Source organism: Sorex araneus, chromosome 7 (assembly GCF_027595985.1).
Source record: "Sorex araneus isolate mSorAra2 chromosome 7, mSorAra2.pri, whole genome shotgun sequence".
Lineage (NCBI taxonomy): Eukaryota > Metazoa > Chordata > Mammalia > Eulipotyphla > Soricidae > Sorex > Sorex araneus.
In genome coordinates, this window is record NC_073308.1 from 7,933,036 (window position 1) to 7,949,439 (window position 16,404).

At 49.5% G+C, this 16,404-nt stretch overlaps 1 protein-coding gene across 1 annotated transcript; it reads left to right on the plus strand.

Annotated features, from left to right (window-relative positions):
- Positions 1-9,307: 9,307 nt before the first annotated feature.
- Positions 9,308-10,288, plus strand: LOC129406492 (cell division control protein 42 homolog). Its single transcript, XM_055144462.1, has one exon. It carries the CDS (start codon positions 9,382-9,384, stop codon positions 10,027-10,029), a length of 648 nt encoding a protein of 215 aa, XP_055000437.1. The 5' UTR covers positions 9,308-9,381; the 3' UTR covers positions 10,030-10,288.
- The last annotated feature ends 6,116 nt before the right edge of the window (positions 10,289-16,404 follow it).

Sequence of the window (16,404 nt, forward strand, 5' to 3'; positions counted from 1 at the left end):
TGGAAGCTGCTTGCTTGATCCTTAATTACTCCATACTTAACGCTGAAGCTAACTCAAGGGCGGAAAACTCTTAAGAGAAATGGGCCTGGGGAGGAAAGAAAACGCCCATATCGCCATCTCGTGGCTATTCCGCGAAACTACCGCGGCCCGACTTTTCCCACGCTTGAGATTTCCAGTCCTTTGCTTTGCTTCAATGTGAGGGACAGGGTCATTAAGGATCAAGCAAACAGTGCAGCCGCTGGGACGTGAGCAGAGCGGTGAGTGCTCTGGCTTGCAGTCACAGGTCCATGGTTCTTTCTTTGGCTCTCCACACAGCCCGACCATCACGCCGGAGTGATTCCTGAGTGCAGAGCCAGGAGAACCCCTGAGCGTTGCTGGGTTTGTGGCCCCCAAACCATGAACAAACAAAATAGAACCAAAACAGCCTCAGTCCGTTGGTGGCGATTCCCTCACCCCAACGTGGTGGGTTCTGAGCTGTATCTTGCTGTATCCCTGTATCTTCTCTGTAGAAGAGGTTTGGGGCACCCTCAGAACGTGGGGTGATGGCACGTGGGGTTGACTATAACTGGAAACCTTTCCAAAGAGCTGGGTCACAGAGAGAGCAAGGTGGGTTCAGCACTTCTCTTGTTCAAAGTTAACAGAACAACAACAGAATAATCTCACCCTGCTCGTAGATGACCAGGTTCAATCCCATGTACTCAATGGTCTCCAGAAACCTGCGGGCCCACACCAAAGCATCCCCCCTCCAAAAGAATATATCCTCGGAGCCAGAGCTACAGTACAGCAGATAGGGCATTTGCCGTGCACGCAGCCAACCCAGGTCCAATCCCCATCATTCCATATGGTCCCCCAGGCACCGCCAGGATTACTGGCTGCAGAGCCCGGAGTAACCACTGAACATCGCTGGGTGTGACCCAAAAAGGAAAAAAAAGAAAAAGCAAAAAACAAACTCCTTGGCAGAAGTGATGTATTTAGAATTTCCAGGGAAGGAGACTGCCGGGTCTTAGGCTCATTATTCCTGTGTTAATTAGAATTCTCCTTCACTCACCCCCAGTCCCTCTGATGGCTGTTACCTTCACCCCAGACATCTGGAGATGCCGGAGTTGAACCTGGCCTCTGCCACCCTCCTCCACGGAGAACAGAAGACATGGGACTTCTCATGTGTAAAGGAAGCCCAAAACTCTCCCAGGATGGAAGATGGCACCCTCAGCAATGTGGGGTGCTGTGGTGTGGGGACGTGGGGTCTGGAGACCTTTAGAACTGAGTTGGTTGGAGACACCATACTGCGGGAAGGCACAGCCTCTCCTGTGTCACCCTGTTTGCTCTCGGGCAGCTGGCTCTGGGGCACTGTGCACTGGTGTCCCTCCACACAGAGAGTGAGAGGGGCGAGCCCCAGGCAGTATGGACCCCCAGACACAGTTCACCAGTTTATTCTCTGACCCGAGGCCCAGCAGGGCATGGTCAGGGCTGGAAGATGCTGGACTCTCACATCCCCTCCAGCCCCTGGTGGGTGTAAGCGAGTGGAATCCACCAGAAGCGGCCTCCTCTTGGCACACGGACCCCTCGAGAATAAAGGCAGGACCATTGGGATCTGGGGACACCCCCCAACCCTCACTCGACCCCCCTACCTGGTCCACACCTCCTGATGATTCAGGGGAGGGGGTTGGACGCAGGGGTGAGGCAGTGTCTGGAGTTGGGCTGAGGGGGGCACACAGCTACGCCAGGGGGGCCCAGTTCCTTCTGGAGTCAGACTTTGACTCCTACACTCAGGGACTCCACATCCGCTGTGCTCCCCCAAATGTCAGGGGAAGCCAATGAGCAGTCTTGCATTGAACAGGAGGAAATGTAGTAGTCAACAAGGAAGTCCGGGGTACCAGAGTTTTGGGGGGACAGGTCAAGAGGCAGGTTTGGGGGGGCCTGTATCAGCTCCAAGCTGGTAGTCCTTTGTATGGGGTGCAGGGGTCCTCAACTTCCAGATAAACTTCCGATGCACCCCCCAGGAGAGGAGGGGGGTGGTTTGGGGTCCCCAGGGGGCTAAAGAAGGAAGAAGATTCCTCTTGTATGAACGTGAGGCAGCTCCAGGAGAAGATAAATAGGGCGGCGGAGGCCTCAGCACCATTAGTGCCCCCGTGGGAGCGTCCCGTCTGTTCCCCCTCCTGTGACCCCCAAAACTCAGCAACTGAAGCAGATGGGCCCCAGCTGAAAGTGAACTTTTGGGTCAGGCTGTCCGAAGCCTGCGGCCACCACGTCTAGCAGAGGTAGGACAGTTCCTGGCACTACTGAATTCCAGCAGACTTGGCCTGGCCCTTCCGGAACTGCTGGGGTGCGGGCGGGGCCGGATCAAAGCCCTGATTGACATGTGCAAGACCAGCGCGTCTGGGTAAGGGACAAATTGGGATCAAGGGGAGGTCAAAGTCAGGAGCAGGTTTACTTCCGGGCCTGGGCCTGAGGACTTAGCCTCTGAGCTCAGGTCTGGGGTCTCCTGGAGGGTGAACCAGGCTTGGGATTTAGGGTGTGGCCCGGTCAGGTGAGGCTGGAATCGGGATTGAGACCACAAACAGGACGGAGATGGGGGTGGGGTGATCAGGATCAAGCAGGGTGGGGGACCCCCGTTTCCTGCGATCAGGGACGAAGCAAGCCTAGAGCACTTAACGTGGGGTGGGCCTGGGTGTCCAGAACGTCCCCTGTATCCCTGTTGGTCCAGGTGGACCCTGGGAGGCAGAATGGGGGCGGAGTCAGGCTCAGAAGGGGCGGGGCTAGCAATGTCACTCTCGCCCCTTACCCCGCCTCCCGCCGGAAGTGAGCAATGGGCCCCGCCCCACGCGCGAAAGTCCGGCAGGGAGCACTCCTGAGTGGGGCCGTGGGAACCTGCCAGGCCTGGGGCTCAGCGCTGCACAGTCGGGACAGAGGCCACTTGAGTGACCCTGCGTGCAGGGCTGGGCTCCAGAGTCCTGTCTGCAGGTACCAGGATGGGGTCCGGGAAGGTGTGGGCGCTCGCCCTCCCGGGGGCCCCACTCACCGCATCGCCCTTGTCGCCTCCGCTCCCCTTGTGGCCGGGTGTGGCCCTGTCTCCCCGCACAGGAGTGGACACGAGGAAGGACCCGTTCCCACCCCGGGGGCTCCCCCAAGCTCCTCTCACCTTGTCCCCCTCCTCACCGGAAGGGCCGGCTGCAATTGCGGGCCCAGGAAGTCCCAGTGGCCCAGGGGTCTCGTCTTTGCTGATGCCCCCGGGGGGCCACTTTCACCTGGTCGGGGGAGGGGAGAGGGGTTAAGAAACCAGGGCGGAAGTGGACTTCTCTCCTGTGCGGCCAACAGGACCTTGACCTCCACTCTGACCAGGGAGTCCGATATTCCCGGTGGGACTCAGAGGTCCCCGCTCCCCTGGGGAGCACTGTAGGAAGGGAGAGGCTATGGGGAGTCTCCCTGTGAAGGACACCTGAGCTGGAGGGTCCCTCACACAGCAGGCAGAGAGACTGCCTCTATTCTTTTTCCTTTGCTTTGGAAACCACACCCATTGATGCTCAGGGCTGACTCCTGGTGGTGCTCAGGGGACTGAGTGGGAGGTTTTGATTCGAACCCGGGTCAGCCGGGTGCAAGGCAAGCGCCTTCCCTGCTGTCCCATCGCTCCAACCCTCTGCCTAGAGCCCCGTATGGCTTTCAGCTCACCCACAGAGAAGCCCAGTATGGAAGAAATAAAGAAAGGGAGAGATAAAGAAAGAAATAAAGATAGAAAGAAAGGAAGAAGAAAAAGAAAGGGAGAAAGAAATAAAGAAACATAGAAAGAAAGAAAGGAAGACGAAGAAAAAGAGAAAGAAAGGGAATAAAGACATATAGAAAGAAAGAAAGGAAGAGAAAAAAGAAAGGGGGAAAGAAATAAAGAAGTGTAGAAAGAAAGGAAGGAAGAAGAAGAAAAAAGAGAAAGAAAGGGAATAAAGAAATATAGATAGAAAGAAAGGAAGAAGAAAAAGAAAGGGAATAAATAAATATAGATAGATAAAAAGGTAGAAGAAAAAGAGAAAGAAAGGGAATAAAGAAATATAGATAGAAAGAAAGAAGAAAAAGAAAGACAGGGAGAAAGAAATAAAGATAGAAAGAGAAGAAAGAAAGAGAAAGAAAGAAGAATAGAAAGAAAGGAAGAAGAAAAAGAAAGGGAATAAAGAAATATAGATAGAAAGGAAGAAGAAGTAAAAGGGAAAGAAAGGGAGAAAGAAATAAAGATAGAGAAGAAAAAAAAGGGGGAAAATGAAATATAGATAGAAAGAAAGAAAAAAGAAAGAAAGGAAATAAAGAAAGAGAGACAGGAAGAAAGAAAGAAAGGGAAAAGAAGAAAAGGAGAAAGAAAGGGAGAAAGAAAAATAATAAATAAAGGAAGAAAAGAAAAAAAGGTAGTGGGTAATTCTGTAACATCACAGCAGGATACCTATGTGAACACCCTGAACTCTCTAACAGACATGGCTGGTCTGCCTTTAAAGGAACAGATAATGCGAGGCCTCCTTGAGAGGGTACAAAAATATTGTCATTGGTTTAAGCCAAAAATATAGAACAATTTAGATTTATGGACAAAAGTAGGGAGAGAATTGTGTTATGCTAAAAACATGGAGATTTAAATATCAATACCCAAAAATCCATGGCCTTCGTATATGCAAACAGTGAGGCAGAGGAAAGGGACATGAAAAAAGCAATCCCATTCACAATCGTGCCCCAGAAAGTCAAGTACCTCGGAATCAGCTTAACTAAGGAAGTAAAGGACCTCTACAAAGAAAACTATAAAACGCTACTCCATGAAATAAAAGAGGACACGAGGAAATGGAAACATATTCCCTGCTCATGGATAGAGAGAATCAACATTGTCAAAATGGCAATACTCCCCAAAGCATTATACAGATTCGATGCCATCCCTATAAAGATACCCATGAAATTCTTCAAAGAAATGGATCAAGCAATCCTGAAATTCATATGGAACAACAAACGCCCACAGATAGCTAAAACAATTCTTGGGAAAAAGATGATGGGAGGCATCACCCTCCCCAACCTCAAACTTTACTACAAAGCGGTAACAATTAAAACAGCATGGTACTGGAACAAAGGCAGAGCCACAGACCAATGGAACAGGGTGGAATATCCCTACACACAACCTCAAATGTATGATCATCTAATCTTTGAGAAGGGAGCAAGAAGTGTGAGGTGGAGCAAGGAAAGCCTCTTTAACAAATGGTGCTGGCACAACTAGACAACCACATACAAAAGAATGGGCTTAGATCTTGACCTGACACCATGCACAAAAGTCAGATCAAAATGGATTAAAGACCTCAACATCAGACCACAATCCATAAGGTACATTGAAGACAAAGTCGGCAAAACCTTCCCACGATATTGAAGCTAAGGGTCTCTTCAAAGATGACATGCAACTGATCAACCAAATAGAAACAGAGATAAACAAATGGGACTATATTAAATGAAGAAGCTTCTGCACTGCAAAAGATAGAGTGACCAGAATACAAAGACTATCTACAGAACGGGAAAGAAAATTTGCCCAATACCCATCTGATAAGGGGTTGATATCAAGGGTATATAAGGCACTGGTTGTACTCTACAAGAAGAAAACATCCAACCCCATCAGAAAAAGGGGCAGAGAAATGAACAGAAACTTTCCCAAAGAAGAGATACGAATGGCCAAAAGGCACATGAAAAACTGCTCTTTGTCACTATCACTAATCATCAGAGAGATACAGATCAAAACAACTATGAGATACCACCTCACACCACAGAGAATGGCACACATCCAAAAGAACAAAAGCAACTGCTGTTGGAGTGGATGTGGGGACCCTTCTACACTGTTGGTGGGAATGCCGACTTCTTCAGCCCTTCTGGAAAACAATATGGATGCTCCTGAAAAAATTCGAAATTGAGTCCCTATTTGACCCAGCAATACCACTTCTGGGAATATATCCCAGAGAAACAAGTCTAGTCGAAATGACATCTGCACTTATATTTTCATCGCAGCACTGTTTTCAATAGCCAGAACCTGGAAAAAACCCGAGTACCGAAGAACACTGGTTAAAGAAACTCTGGTACATCTATACAATGGAATACTATGCAGCTGTTAGAAAAGATGAAGTCATGAATTTTGCATATAAGTGGATCAACATGGAAAGTATCATGCTAAGTGAAATGAGTCAGAAAGAGAGTCACAGACATAGAAAGATTGCGCTCATCTGTGGAATATAAAATAACAGTAGGAGACTAACACCCAAAAATAGTAGAAATAAGCACCAGGTGGTTGGCATGGCTTGGAAGCTGGTCTCACAGGCTGGGAGAAAAGGCAGTTCAGATAGAGAAGGGAACATCAAATAAACTGTGGTTGGAGGACCCGCTCAGGAGGGGAGATGCGTGCTGAAAGTAGACCATAGGTTGAACACGATGGCCACTCCTACCCCTATTACAGACCACAACACCCAAAAGGAGAGAGAGAACAAAAGGAATGCCCTGCCACAGAGGTGGGGGGTTTGGGATTGGGGGGTGGGAGGGATACTGGGTTCACTGGTGGTGGAGAATGGACACTGGTGAAGGGAGGGGTGCTCAAGCATTGTATGAGGGAAACACAAGTACGAAATTGTGTAAATCTGTTACTGTACCCTCATGGTGATTCACTAATTAAAAAATAAAAAAATTAAAATAAAAAGAACGACTGGAAAGCTATTTGTCTAAAAATAAGAAAAATAATGGAATTAGACACAAGTGATCTGTTGAATACAGTGTGAAAAACAGTTTCAACAATTTTTCTATTTTTTCACAATAAGATGACCTATTTTTATAATTTAATAAAATTATAACTTAAAATTTTAAAAAATGGAGATTTGATCCCAGCAAAGGAATGGAGCACATACAATTGTATTGCTGCTGCCCTGAATTTTTCACAGTTTGACTTTGAGTATGAGGAGACTTCTCTTTCGTCTTCTCATACGGCTCTCTGCACTGATTCATCAAATTTCAAAGCAACTTACAGAGAAACTCCTGTGTTAGAGGAGAAGAGTGGGGAAGAATCTTTGATTCAGCCTAAATTTGGTGCTAAGCCAACAGCATCTATACTATCTGGTGATTCACATCAAATTGATGATTCACCTGCCTGCCCGGTCTGAGTCTGACAGCTTTGAGTCAGACACAGAGAATTCAGTTTCAAAAGAGGCTGTAAGCACCCAAGAGTTGAGAAAGTTAATAAAAAATTAGATAAATTAATTAGACAAATGAAGTACCTTGAGATGCACCACCCTTCTTAAAGAAGCATAATGCCTCCTGTACAGGGTACCACTGATCCTGACCCTTTGGCAGCTTCTTCCCCTCACTTACATAAGAATAGGGAAGAGGAATCTCTGTGTTGCCCTTCTAAGCTTAGTCCTGAGTTGCATTCTCTGATGCAAAAATCTGAAGCTCCTTTCTATAAGGCAAAATTGAGCCAACAGCCTGCTCAGTTTATGGCTTTTCCAGTTGTTTGTAATCCTGATGTGCAAAGAAAAAGACAGGCAGGGCAATGTGAGCCTGTTCCTTTTCAGTTTCTTTCCTCGCTTAAGCAAGCTGCGACCACGTATGGCGTTACTTCTAATTCTGTGCTAGACCTTCTTGAAAATTTTGCGGAAGCTAATACTGTAATTCAGCTTGATTGGCAAACTCTTGCAAAGGCAGTGCTAGAAAATTCTCAATATGTACAATTTAAATCTTGGTGGAAAGAAGAGGCTGAGAAATATGCTAGAATTCAAACACCAAAACATGTTGATATCACTGTGAACCAGATTTTAGGCACTGGCAAGTGGGCTTTAGCGGAAGAACAAGTCCATTTGAAGGCAAACGTTTTAGAAGCTGTTAATAAGAACTGTCTAAAGGCGTGGCGTTATCTTGAGACCTCTGCAAAATGTACTATGGTATTCACAAAAATCTTTCAGGAAGTAAATGAACAGATTTTATTGCCAGACTCCAGGACGCTCTTGAGAAGGCTATACCTGATGAAGGCCTTCGTGAAATGCTTATGCTAACGTTAGCGGTGGAAAACGCTACGGCAGATTGCCAAAAGGCAATCCAAACTGCTAAGTTAATGGGAAAAACTCTCTACATTATTTTATTAAAGTATGTAGGGAAGTGGGAACACCAACTCATCAGGCGCAAATAATAGAAAATAATAGCCACTGCTATTATCCTCTACGGCCCCCTGACCACCCCCAAGAGATCCCTGGGTCCCACAGGTAGTCCCTCAACAAAAATAAATAAAATAAAACATATTATTTCCGTAAAAAGCATTTTTGGGAACTTCATGTGTGACCTATTTTATTTTGTATCCATTTGGATAGATTATTTTTTCTCCACATATTGATAATGACTTTCATTTCTCTTCTTATCTCTTTTCAGTCTTGTTGGATATTTATTTTACTGGCCTTTCAAAAAACTTTAGCATTTTAATCATTTTCTCCATATTTTTTTGTTTTCAGAAAAATAATGCTCTTAAATTTTCTTATCTATATTTTTCTGCTTAAATAAGATGTACTGTTCATTCCCTTTTCTAGATCTTGCAGAGGACACTTAGATTACTGATTTTAGAATGATCTGTTTTTAAATAATATAAACATTTAATACTTTGAGTTTCTCTCTCCAATTTTATTTCAAAATATTTCTATAGAATATGTAGCTTTTAAAATAAAATTTCTCTATTTCACCCATGGAATAAAATCACCTTGCTTGATATTAAGAATTTAGATTTCTATTTTTGTGTGTAGTTATCAATGGATAGTTTCACTCTCTAAGGGTCTGTGTGTATGTATATATATCACTGTCACTGTCATCCCGTTGCTCATCAATTTGCTCAAGCGGGCACCAGCAATGTCTCCATTGTGAGACTTCTTGTTACTGTTAAATCATATAGGCCATGGGTAGCTTGCTAGCTCTGCGGTGCTGGCAAGATACTCTCGGTAACTTGCCGGGCTCTCCGAGAGGGATGAAGGAATTGAACCCAGGTCGGCTGCATGGAAGGCAAATACCCTACCCACTGTGCTATATTTATAAGTGATAAATACAAATGAAATTCTTCAATAAAATAAAACCAGGACCAGGTAGAGCATTCAAGTCTTAGAGCAATTGCAAAGCACCCATAGCACCTGTGTTCTGCGTTTGGTCCTCAGCAGCACAGGATGTAGCCTTGGTGACTCCCAATGCCAGGCCTGGCCACTGAGCTCCCTGACCCACAGGGGGCCTAAGGGGAACCCAGATATCTTAATAAAGATGCCCCTCCGGAGTGTCTTAAGAACGACCCCTATTGGCAGTGCTGCCAACGCCCTGGCAGAGGAGCTGAGGTCATCACTGAAGTTGAAGTAAAGTGGATACAAAACTGTTTCAGCAATGCAGACAATTAAGTGTGTTGTTGTGGGTGATGGTGCCGTTGGTAAAACATGTCTCCTGATAGCCTATACAACAAACAAATTTCCATCTGAGTATGTACCAACGGTTTTTGACAACTATGCAGTCACTCTTGTGATTGGTGGAAAGCCATATACTCTGGGACTTTTTGATACGGCAGGGCAAGAGGATTATGACAGATTACGGCCACTGAGTTACCCACAAACAGATGTATTTTTAGTCTGCTTTTCAGTGGTCTCTCCGTCCTCATTTGAAAATATGAAAGAAAAGTGGGTGGCTGAGATAGCTCACCACTGTCCAAAGACTCCTTTCTTACTTGTTGGGACCCAAATTGATCTCAGAGATGACCCCTCTACTACTGAAAAACTTGCCAAGAACAAACAGAAGCCTATCACTCCAGAGACTGCGGAAAAGCTGGCGCTCGACCTGAAGGCTGTTAAATATATGGAGTGCTCTGCACTCACACAGAAAGGCCTAGAGGATGTATTTGATGAAGCAATATTGGCTGCCCTGGAGCCTCCAGAGCCGAAGAAGAGCCGCAGGTGTGTGCTGCTATGCACGTCTCTCCAGAGTCCTTTCTGCACAGCTGGTGTCGGCATCATACTAAAAGCAATGTTTAAATCAAACTAAAGATTAAAAATTAAAATTCGTTTTTGCAATAATGACAAAGGCCCTGCACCTACCCACATGCACTCATGTAAGACAGGCTCATAGGAATGGCCCTCCCTCTCCTGATACTAGTGAATTTTGAGTCATTGTGTATTTGTCAGAAAAGTGATCAGTACTACTTTCAGTTTTGCTGTTTTAAAATTTTTTTGTTTGTTTTGTTTTTGTTTAAAAGCAAGGCATGCTTGTGATGACTCTGTAACAGAGTAATTCGGATTGTTAAAGCTGCTCTGGGGCTCCACTCTGGAGTAATCTGGGGCATCTAGTAATTGGGTTTTTTTTCCCCGTCCTTTTTTTTTTCCTTTTGTGGAGCGGGGGGAGTGTGTGTAGGGTCAGTTTTTATTTAGTCCTTTTTGTTTTTATTTTTTATTTTTAATTCATTAACTATTGTATAGCCATTAAGGAGAGGAGGATGGATGGATTGCACATTCCACGTCCTACGCCTGGTTTAGAGGACATGCTCCCTGCCTGGTGCTCTTAGGAAGGAGTATAGCAGATGCCTCGTGCAGTAAAAATATTCATTTTTGAAAGTTGCCTTTTCTCTCCACCCGAGTAGGTTCGGTTTTTGATGAAACTCATGAAAGTGGAACCAGATTTGCCCCTCCTCTTTTCTAGGATGCACTATATATGTGACTGTGACTTTCAAGGAAATATGTTTGCCATTTAATTTTTTTAAAAAGTTTTTTCCCCTGAAGTTAATTTCTAACTTCTCTAACAAGTGAAAAGTATTGCACCTTTTGAAATATACCGAATGGATTGAGTACATAATTAAAAAGCATTTTTCCCTTCTCAATCATTGTCTTATATGCTTAGCATAGACAAGATGTGTAATAGTACAGTAGTCCTAGAAATAGCTGAAGACCTGGTATATAGAGAAAATATGAGGGGTGGTGCTAGAGGAAAGATACCCTTGCAATGATATGCAACCTGTTCCAAGTTAAGAAGATGGAGACCTGCTTCATTAAGAAGCTAGGGATGGGGTGCGGTGGGGAGAACACTTAACAACATGGGGACCAGCCAGGGGCATCCCTTTATTTCTGTTGTGCATCTGAGAACCCTAGAGCAGCCAACTGAGGCTCTAGGTTAATTAAAAATACAAAACAAAAAAATGGGGAACAGAGACTTATAAAGAGTCTTTATGATAAGTGTTAATAGGATTTTATCAGCTCATTTTGGTTGCAAAAATTCCAGTTTTTAAAAATGGTCGGATAATTTTTCCCACCTTCCCCAATCCTAATTCTTGTAGAATAATTAGTGTTGAACAATGCTCTCTCATGTCTCAATTCTTTGTATAAGCATTCTTTTCAGATGTATTAAACGAAAAACGCTTCAAAAAAAAAAAAAAGAATGACCCCTATTGGGGCTGGAGCAATAGCACAGAGGGTAAGGCGTTTGCCTTGAACGCAGCCAACCCGGGTTCGATTCCCAGCATCCCATATGTTCCCCGGAGCACTACCAGGAGTAATTCCTGAGTTCGTGAGCCAGGAGTAACCCCTGAGCAACGCTGGGTCTGACCCAAAAAGCAGAAAGAAAAAAAAAAAAGAATGGATGGGCATGAAAAGTTTCATGCTGAGTGAAATGAGTCAGAAAGAGAGAGACAGACATAGAAAGACGGCACTCATCTATGGTATATAGAATATCAGAGTGGGAGACTAATACCCAAGAACTGTAGAAATAAGTACCAGGAGGTTGACTCCATGGCTTCGAGGCTGGTCTCACATTCCGGGGAAAGGGCAACTCAGAGAAGCGACCACCAACTACATTGTAGTTGAAGGCCATGTGGGGGAAGGGAGTTGCGGGCTGAATGAGGGCTAGAGACTGAGCACAGCGGCCACTCAACACCTTTATTGCAAACCACAAGAGCTAATTAGAGAGAGAGAACAGAAGGGAATGCCCTGCCATAGTGGCAGGGTGGGGTGGGGGGGAGATGGGATTGGGGAGGGTGGGAGGGACGCCGGGTTTACGGGTGGTGGAGAATGGGCACTGGTGAAGGGATGGGTTCCCGAACTTTGTATGAGGGAAGTATAAGCACAAAAGTGTATAAATCTGTAACTGTACCCTCACGGTGATTCTCTAATTAAAAATAAATAAATTATAAAAAAAAAAAAGAATGAACGCTATTAAAAAAATAGTTTCAAAAAAGTAGATGTGAAGCAGAAAAAAGGAATAACCAAATCACACACATAAACGACCAGGAATAGGACACACAGCAGGTAGAAACGGCTACAGAGAAGAACCAGCTGGAGGGCCCCTAGGAAGACCCCCAGGCCGAGCTGTGGCCGCCTGCTGGGGGGATGCAGCTGTGGCCTGGGGGGTCAAGCCTCCGTGCTGGGTGCGGGTGGGGTGGGCTTGCCGGGATGTGCCCGAGCACTGAGCCCTCCTCCCGGCTCTGCCCTTTCCAGGAGAGACGGACGCAGCTCCTGGGGGTCGCCAGGAACCCGGGCACCTTCGCGTCCCTGATCTGATGTGACCGAGCCCTGGTCGCGCCTTCGGAACTTCGACTGTTGGTGACCCGCGGGTCGCGGGCCGAGGCGCGGGGCGGGAGGTGGCGCACAGCGGGCCCGGTGTCCATGCCCAGAAAGGCTCGGGCCGAAGCGCCGCATGTGGCCCTGGACCCCTGGGCCCCGCCAGGCCGGGCCGCTGCTGCCGAGTCCTGCAGACCCCGCAGGACGCGCCTCTCTGCGCTCACCAGGTACCGCCAGGAGACACCGCCGAGTCTCCTGAGCACCACCCGACTCCCCCTGGGCTCCTGGGAAAGCCCCAGACCCGAGACGGCTCAGCGGAGCATTCCCGGCGACCCTGCGGAGAGAGCTCAGGCCCGCAGCAGCCCCCCGCGGCCAGGACCCCTGGGAAGGCGCCTCCTTCTCCCGCACGGCTTCTCCACTGCCCTCTAGTGGCCACCGCTGGCATTACGCCAACAGGCCGGGAGAAGCGTTTCAAGAACCCAGGTGCATTTGGACCTAGCAGGCCAGGAAGAGGGTATGGGGAGGGGCTGGAGCAGCAGCACAGCAGGTGGGCCAGCTGCCTTGCAAGCCCCGCCTCAGTGAAGCAAGAGTGGGTGCCCACCCTATACCAGCTACCAACTTAGTTCTTTCACTACCAAAAGGTCACAGGACACAGGTCCTGCCCCACCTGGTCTGTGTTCCCCCACAGGCAGCCTTCCAGGCTTCAGCACCCCACATTCTCAGCCAGGTCAGCCTGCACAGTCACAGCCCAGGGCAAATATCACCCAGTCCTGGCACCCCCAGGCTGGGTCAGTGCCCCGGGAGAGGCATTGTCCATGGACAGCGTCCCCCACCTTCCACCCCCTTCACCCCGCCCCCCCCACACACAAACCTGGCTGTGCCCGGTTTAAGTCATTGCAGCTGCCAAGACCACATGGGCAAGAGTGACCCTGCTTCCATAGCAGAGGGCCCTCCAGGCACCGGACGTTCCCACCCAAAGCATCTCCCTTGATTCCCCTTTGGGGAACCCGTTTCACACAAACAGGGTTGAGCAAACACAGGCAGAGGCTCTGCAGAGGAGAAAGAAGCCCAAAGTTCCCACTTTTCTCCCCCATCTCACCACCTGGACAGATATTGGACAGCCCGCTCAGTCGCAGATGGGAGGGTGCACTGCAGAATCTCCCTGGGCATAAACGTCTTCAGACTTTTCTCTGCGAGGAGACCAAGCAGAACCAGGGAAGGGCCCAGGGCCACGCGCAAGACCAGTGCAGACGGGCGCGCTTCGGGGAGCCGCCGCTGCAAGGCTGGTGGTACCTGTTCTGGCAGCTGCATGAGCACCCACAGCCTCCAACTTCCCCATCTGCGGCCCCATGCTGCCAAGCACCCGCTTTCACGGATACCGGGAGCGCCCTCCCACCGCACCTCCTCTCTGTGGGGTAGCCCGAGCGGAGCAGCGACCCCAGAGCTGTGTTCAAATAGGCTCAAAGTCCCCTCCCGAACCCCTCCTCTCCCTGGCGCCCAGGCCGGGCACCTGTCTCCCGCCTGATCTTTCCAGTCCAGAAACTTCCCCCAGATGCAGGCCTGGGTGTCTCTCCAGACTCGCGCCGAGAGGGCGTCCTTGGGGCTCTCCCGGGGGCAGCGGCCACCCACGGTCTGGAAGGCGCCGCGTATGGGCCTCTGGCATGGGCCAGGTGGTCGTCCAGGCTGCCCGCACCTGCCAAGCCCAAGGCTCGCCAATGTCCAGAAGCGCCCGAGGGCGGGCGGGTCCTGGGCAGGGGGCGGTCTGCGCGGCCTCAGGCGCGCTCGGGAGCGGCTGAGCAGGGCCGCTGGGCAGGCAGGGCGGCCAGCGGCACATCCTGTCCTTAGAGGGCTGCCCTTGGGTCTGGAGGGTGGGGCGCGATCCCCGCGCGACTACCTACGCCCGACCCGCCAGCCTAGAGCAGCAGCCCTGGGGTCCTGAGCCCCACCAGCTGGGCGCGGCCCCCCATAGGGCAGCCAGGATGTCTCAAGCCCTGCGCTCACCACTGGCCCTGGCCCAGGCCCCATGCACCAGCCCCCACCACCGCTGCCACTTGGCCCCTTTAAAGTGCCCAGGCGCTGGCTCCAATGGTGGGCAGCAACCACTGCCGCAGTCTGAAGGGGCAAGCGCAGGAGTGGCTGGAAGCGGCTGCTGTGAGCGAGCCCGGTGGGATGTGCGTGCGGGACTGCTATTAGGGGAGTCTCTATTTTGGTCGAGTCCCGGACCCCATGTGGGGCTGGCTCAAGTCTGGCACTGGGTCGCCTCCGCGGGGAGGCAGGGGCCACGCACCGCTGTCCCTTTGCAGGCCTGTGTGCATGAGGGTGAGAGGTTATACTGCCTGGTGTGAGGTTTGGGCCAAGCTGCCTGGCGACTGTGCGGACTCCTTCTGCCCCTCTGCCTTGTGCTGCTGGCATCCCTGAGTCATCTTGTCCATCCTGTGGATGCGGGGCTGCCCCACAGAGAGGCCCTGCTCCTGATGGCATACACCGAGCATCTGGCTATTTGGTGCTCTGTGCTCAGGGACCATTCATGGCAGGACATAAGGGATCACCGGTGGAGCCAGGGTTCGATCGCGTGCAAGGGAAGCATCCGACTTGTTGTCCTATCTCTCCAGCCCTCACATTAGGTTTTCACCATACTGGTATAATGACGAGTGTAGGCCAGTCTGATCTATGATTCAATAATAGTTACCATCCTTTTTGCCTTCTGATCTCATTCATTCTGTTTTTTAGGACACACCTGGCTGTGATCAGGGCTTCCTCCAGGCTTTGCACTACAGGATCACTCCTGGTTCTGGGGATCATCTGGGGTAACAGGGATTGAATGGGTTGGCTGTGAGCAAGGCAATGGCCTTGGCCTTCGAATGACCACTCTGACCACTCCTTCTAATTTTAAAGAAAATTGTGGCCCCAGATGCCCAGTCTTCCTGGAGGACACAGACCTTGTGACCACCTACTTGTCTTCAGGACTCACAGCATTACCCTCCTCCAAGCAGCCTTCCAGATCCCTTCCTCCCCTGTGCCCTATATCCAGGGTGTGTCTTGGCCTCACAGGCGCCGGCAGAGTTGCCATGCACATGGGTGTGGTGCTGAGACACTTGGCTGAATGGAGCTGAGGAGCTGAAGAAGGGACTTAGAGACTCAGAGAGGGGCTGTGGGAGCTGCAAACAGAAACAATTAATTTCTTGTCACTCAGCCCATAGGACTCGTGCTGCCCAGGGAGCACTGGTCCTGCTGCACGTCTGGCTGGGCTTCCAGCAGTGGCAATAGGTGGAGAGACTGGGTGCATTGTTCCCACCTCAGCCCCCAGTGGCTGGACCCTGGGCCAGTGCTGTGCTGGTGCGGAGGCTGATGGAGGAGCCATGGGGTCTTCCCCTTGTGTCCTGATGCTCAGTTCCCTCTTCTGCATGGGAAGCTGAATCCTGGGAGGATGAAAAGCAATCTCTCCCCTGCCTGTTTTGAGGGGGCTGGGTTTGGGCCACCCTAGACTTAGATCAGGTTTACCGTTGGCTCTGCATTCATGATCACTCTAGTTAGCTCGGGGTACTATGGAGGGGGGTGGCGGGAGCTGGGGACAGAACTGTGTCAGCAGGGAACTCTATCTCTTTTATCTTCTCTCCCCACAAATGACTCCTGAGCAAGGTCTACCAGTCCCTGAATACCGTCCACTCCCCACGTAAGCAGATCACAGGTGCTCACACTCTCAGCCTAAGACAGCCCCTCGCTCCTCATCACTCTCACTTCCTGGTCAGTAGCAACTGACTGACTTTCCTGGTCAGGACAGCTTCCTTTCTCTTCTTTCTTCTATGCCCAGTGAGGGGATTTGTTTGGTTTTAAATAAGGTGATGTTGGTTCACTAAGTCCCCCTAGAGGTGCT

Coding starts and splice junctions, on each gene's coding strand:
- LOC129406492 (XM_055144462.1), top strand. CDS start 9,382: ATGCAGACAATTAAGTGTGTTGTTGTGGGTGATGGTGCCGTTGGTAAA.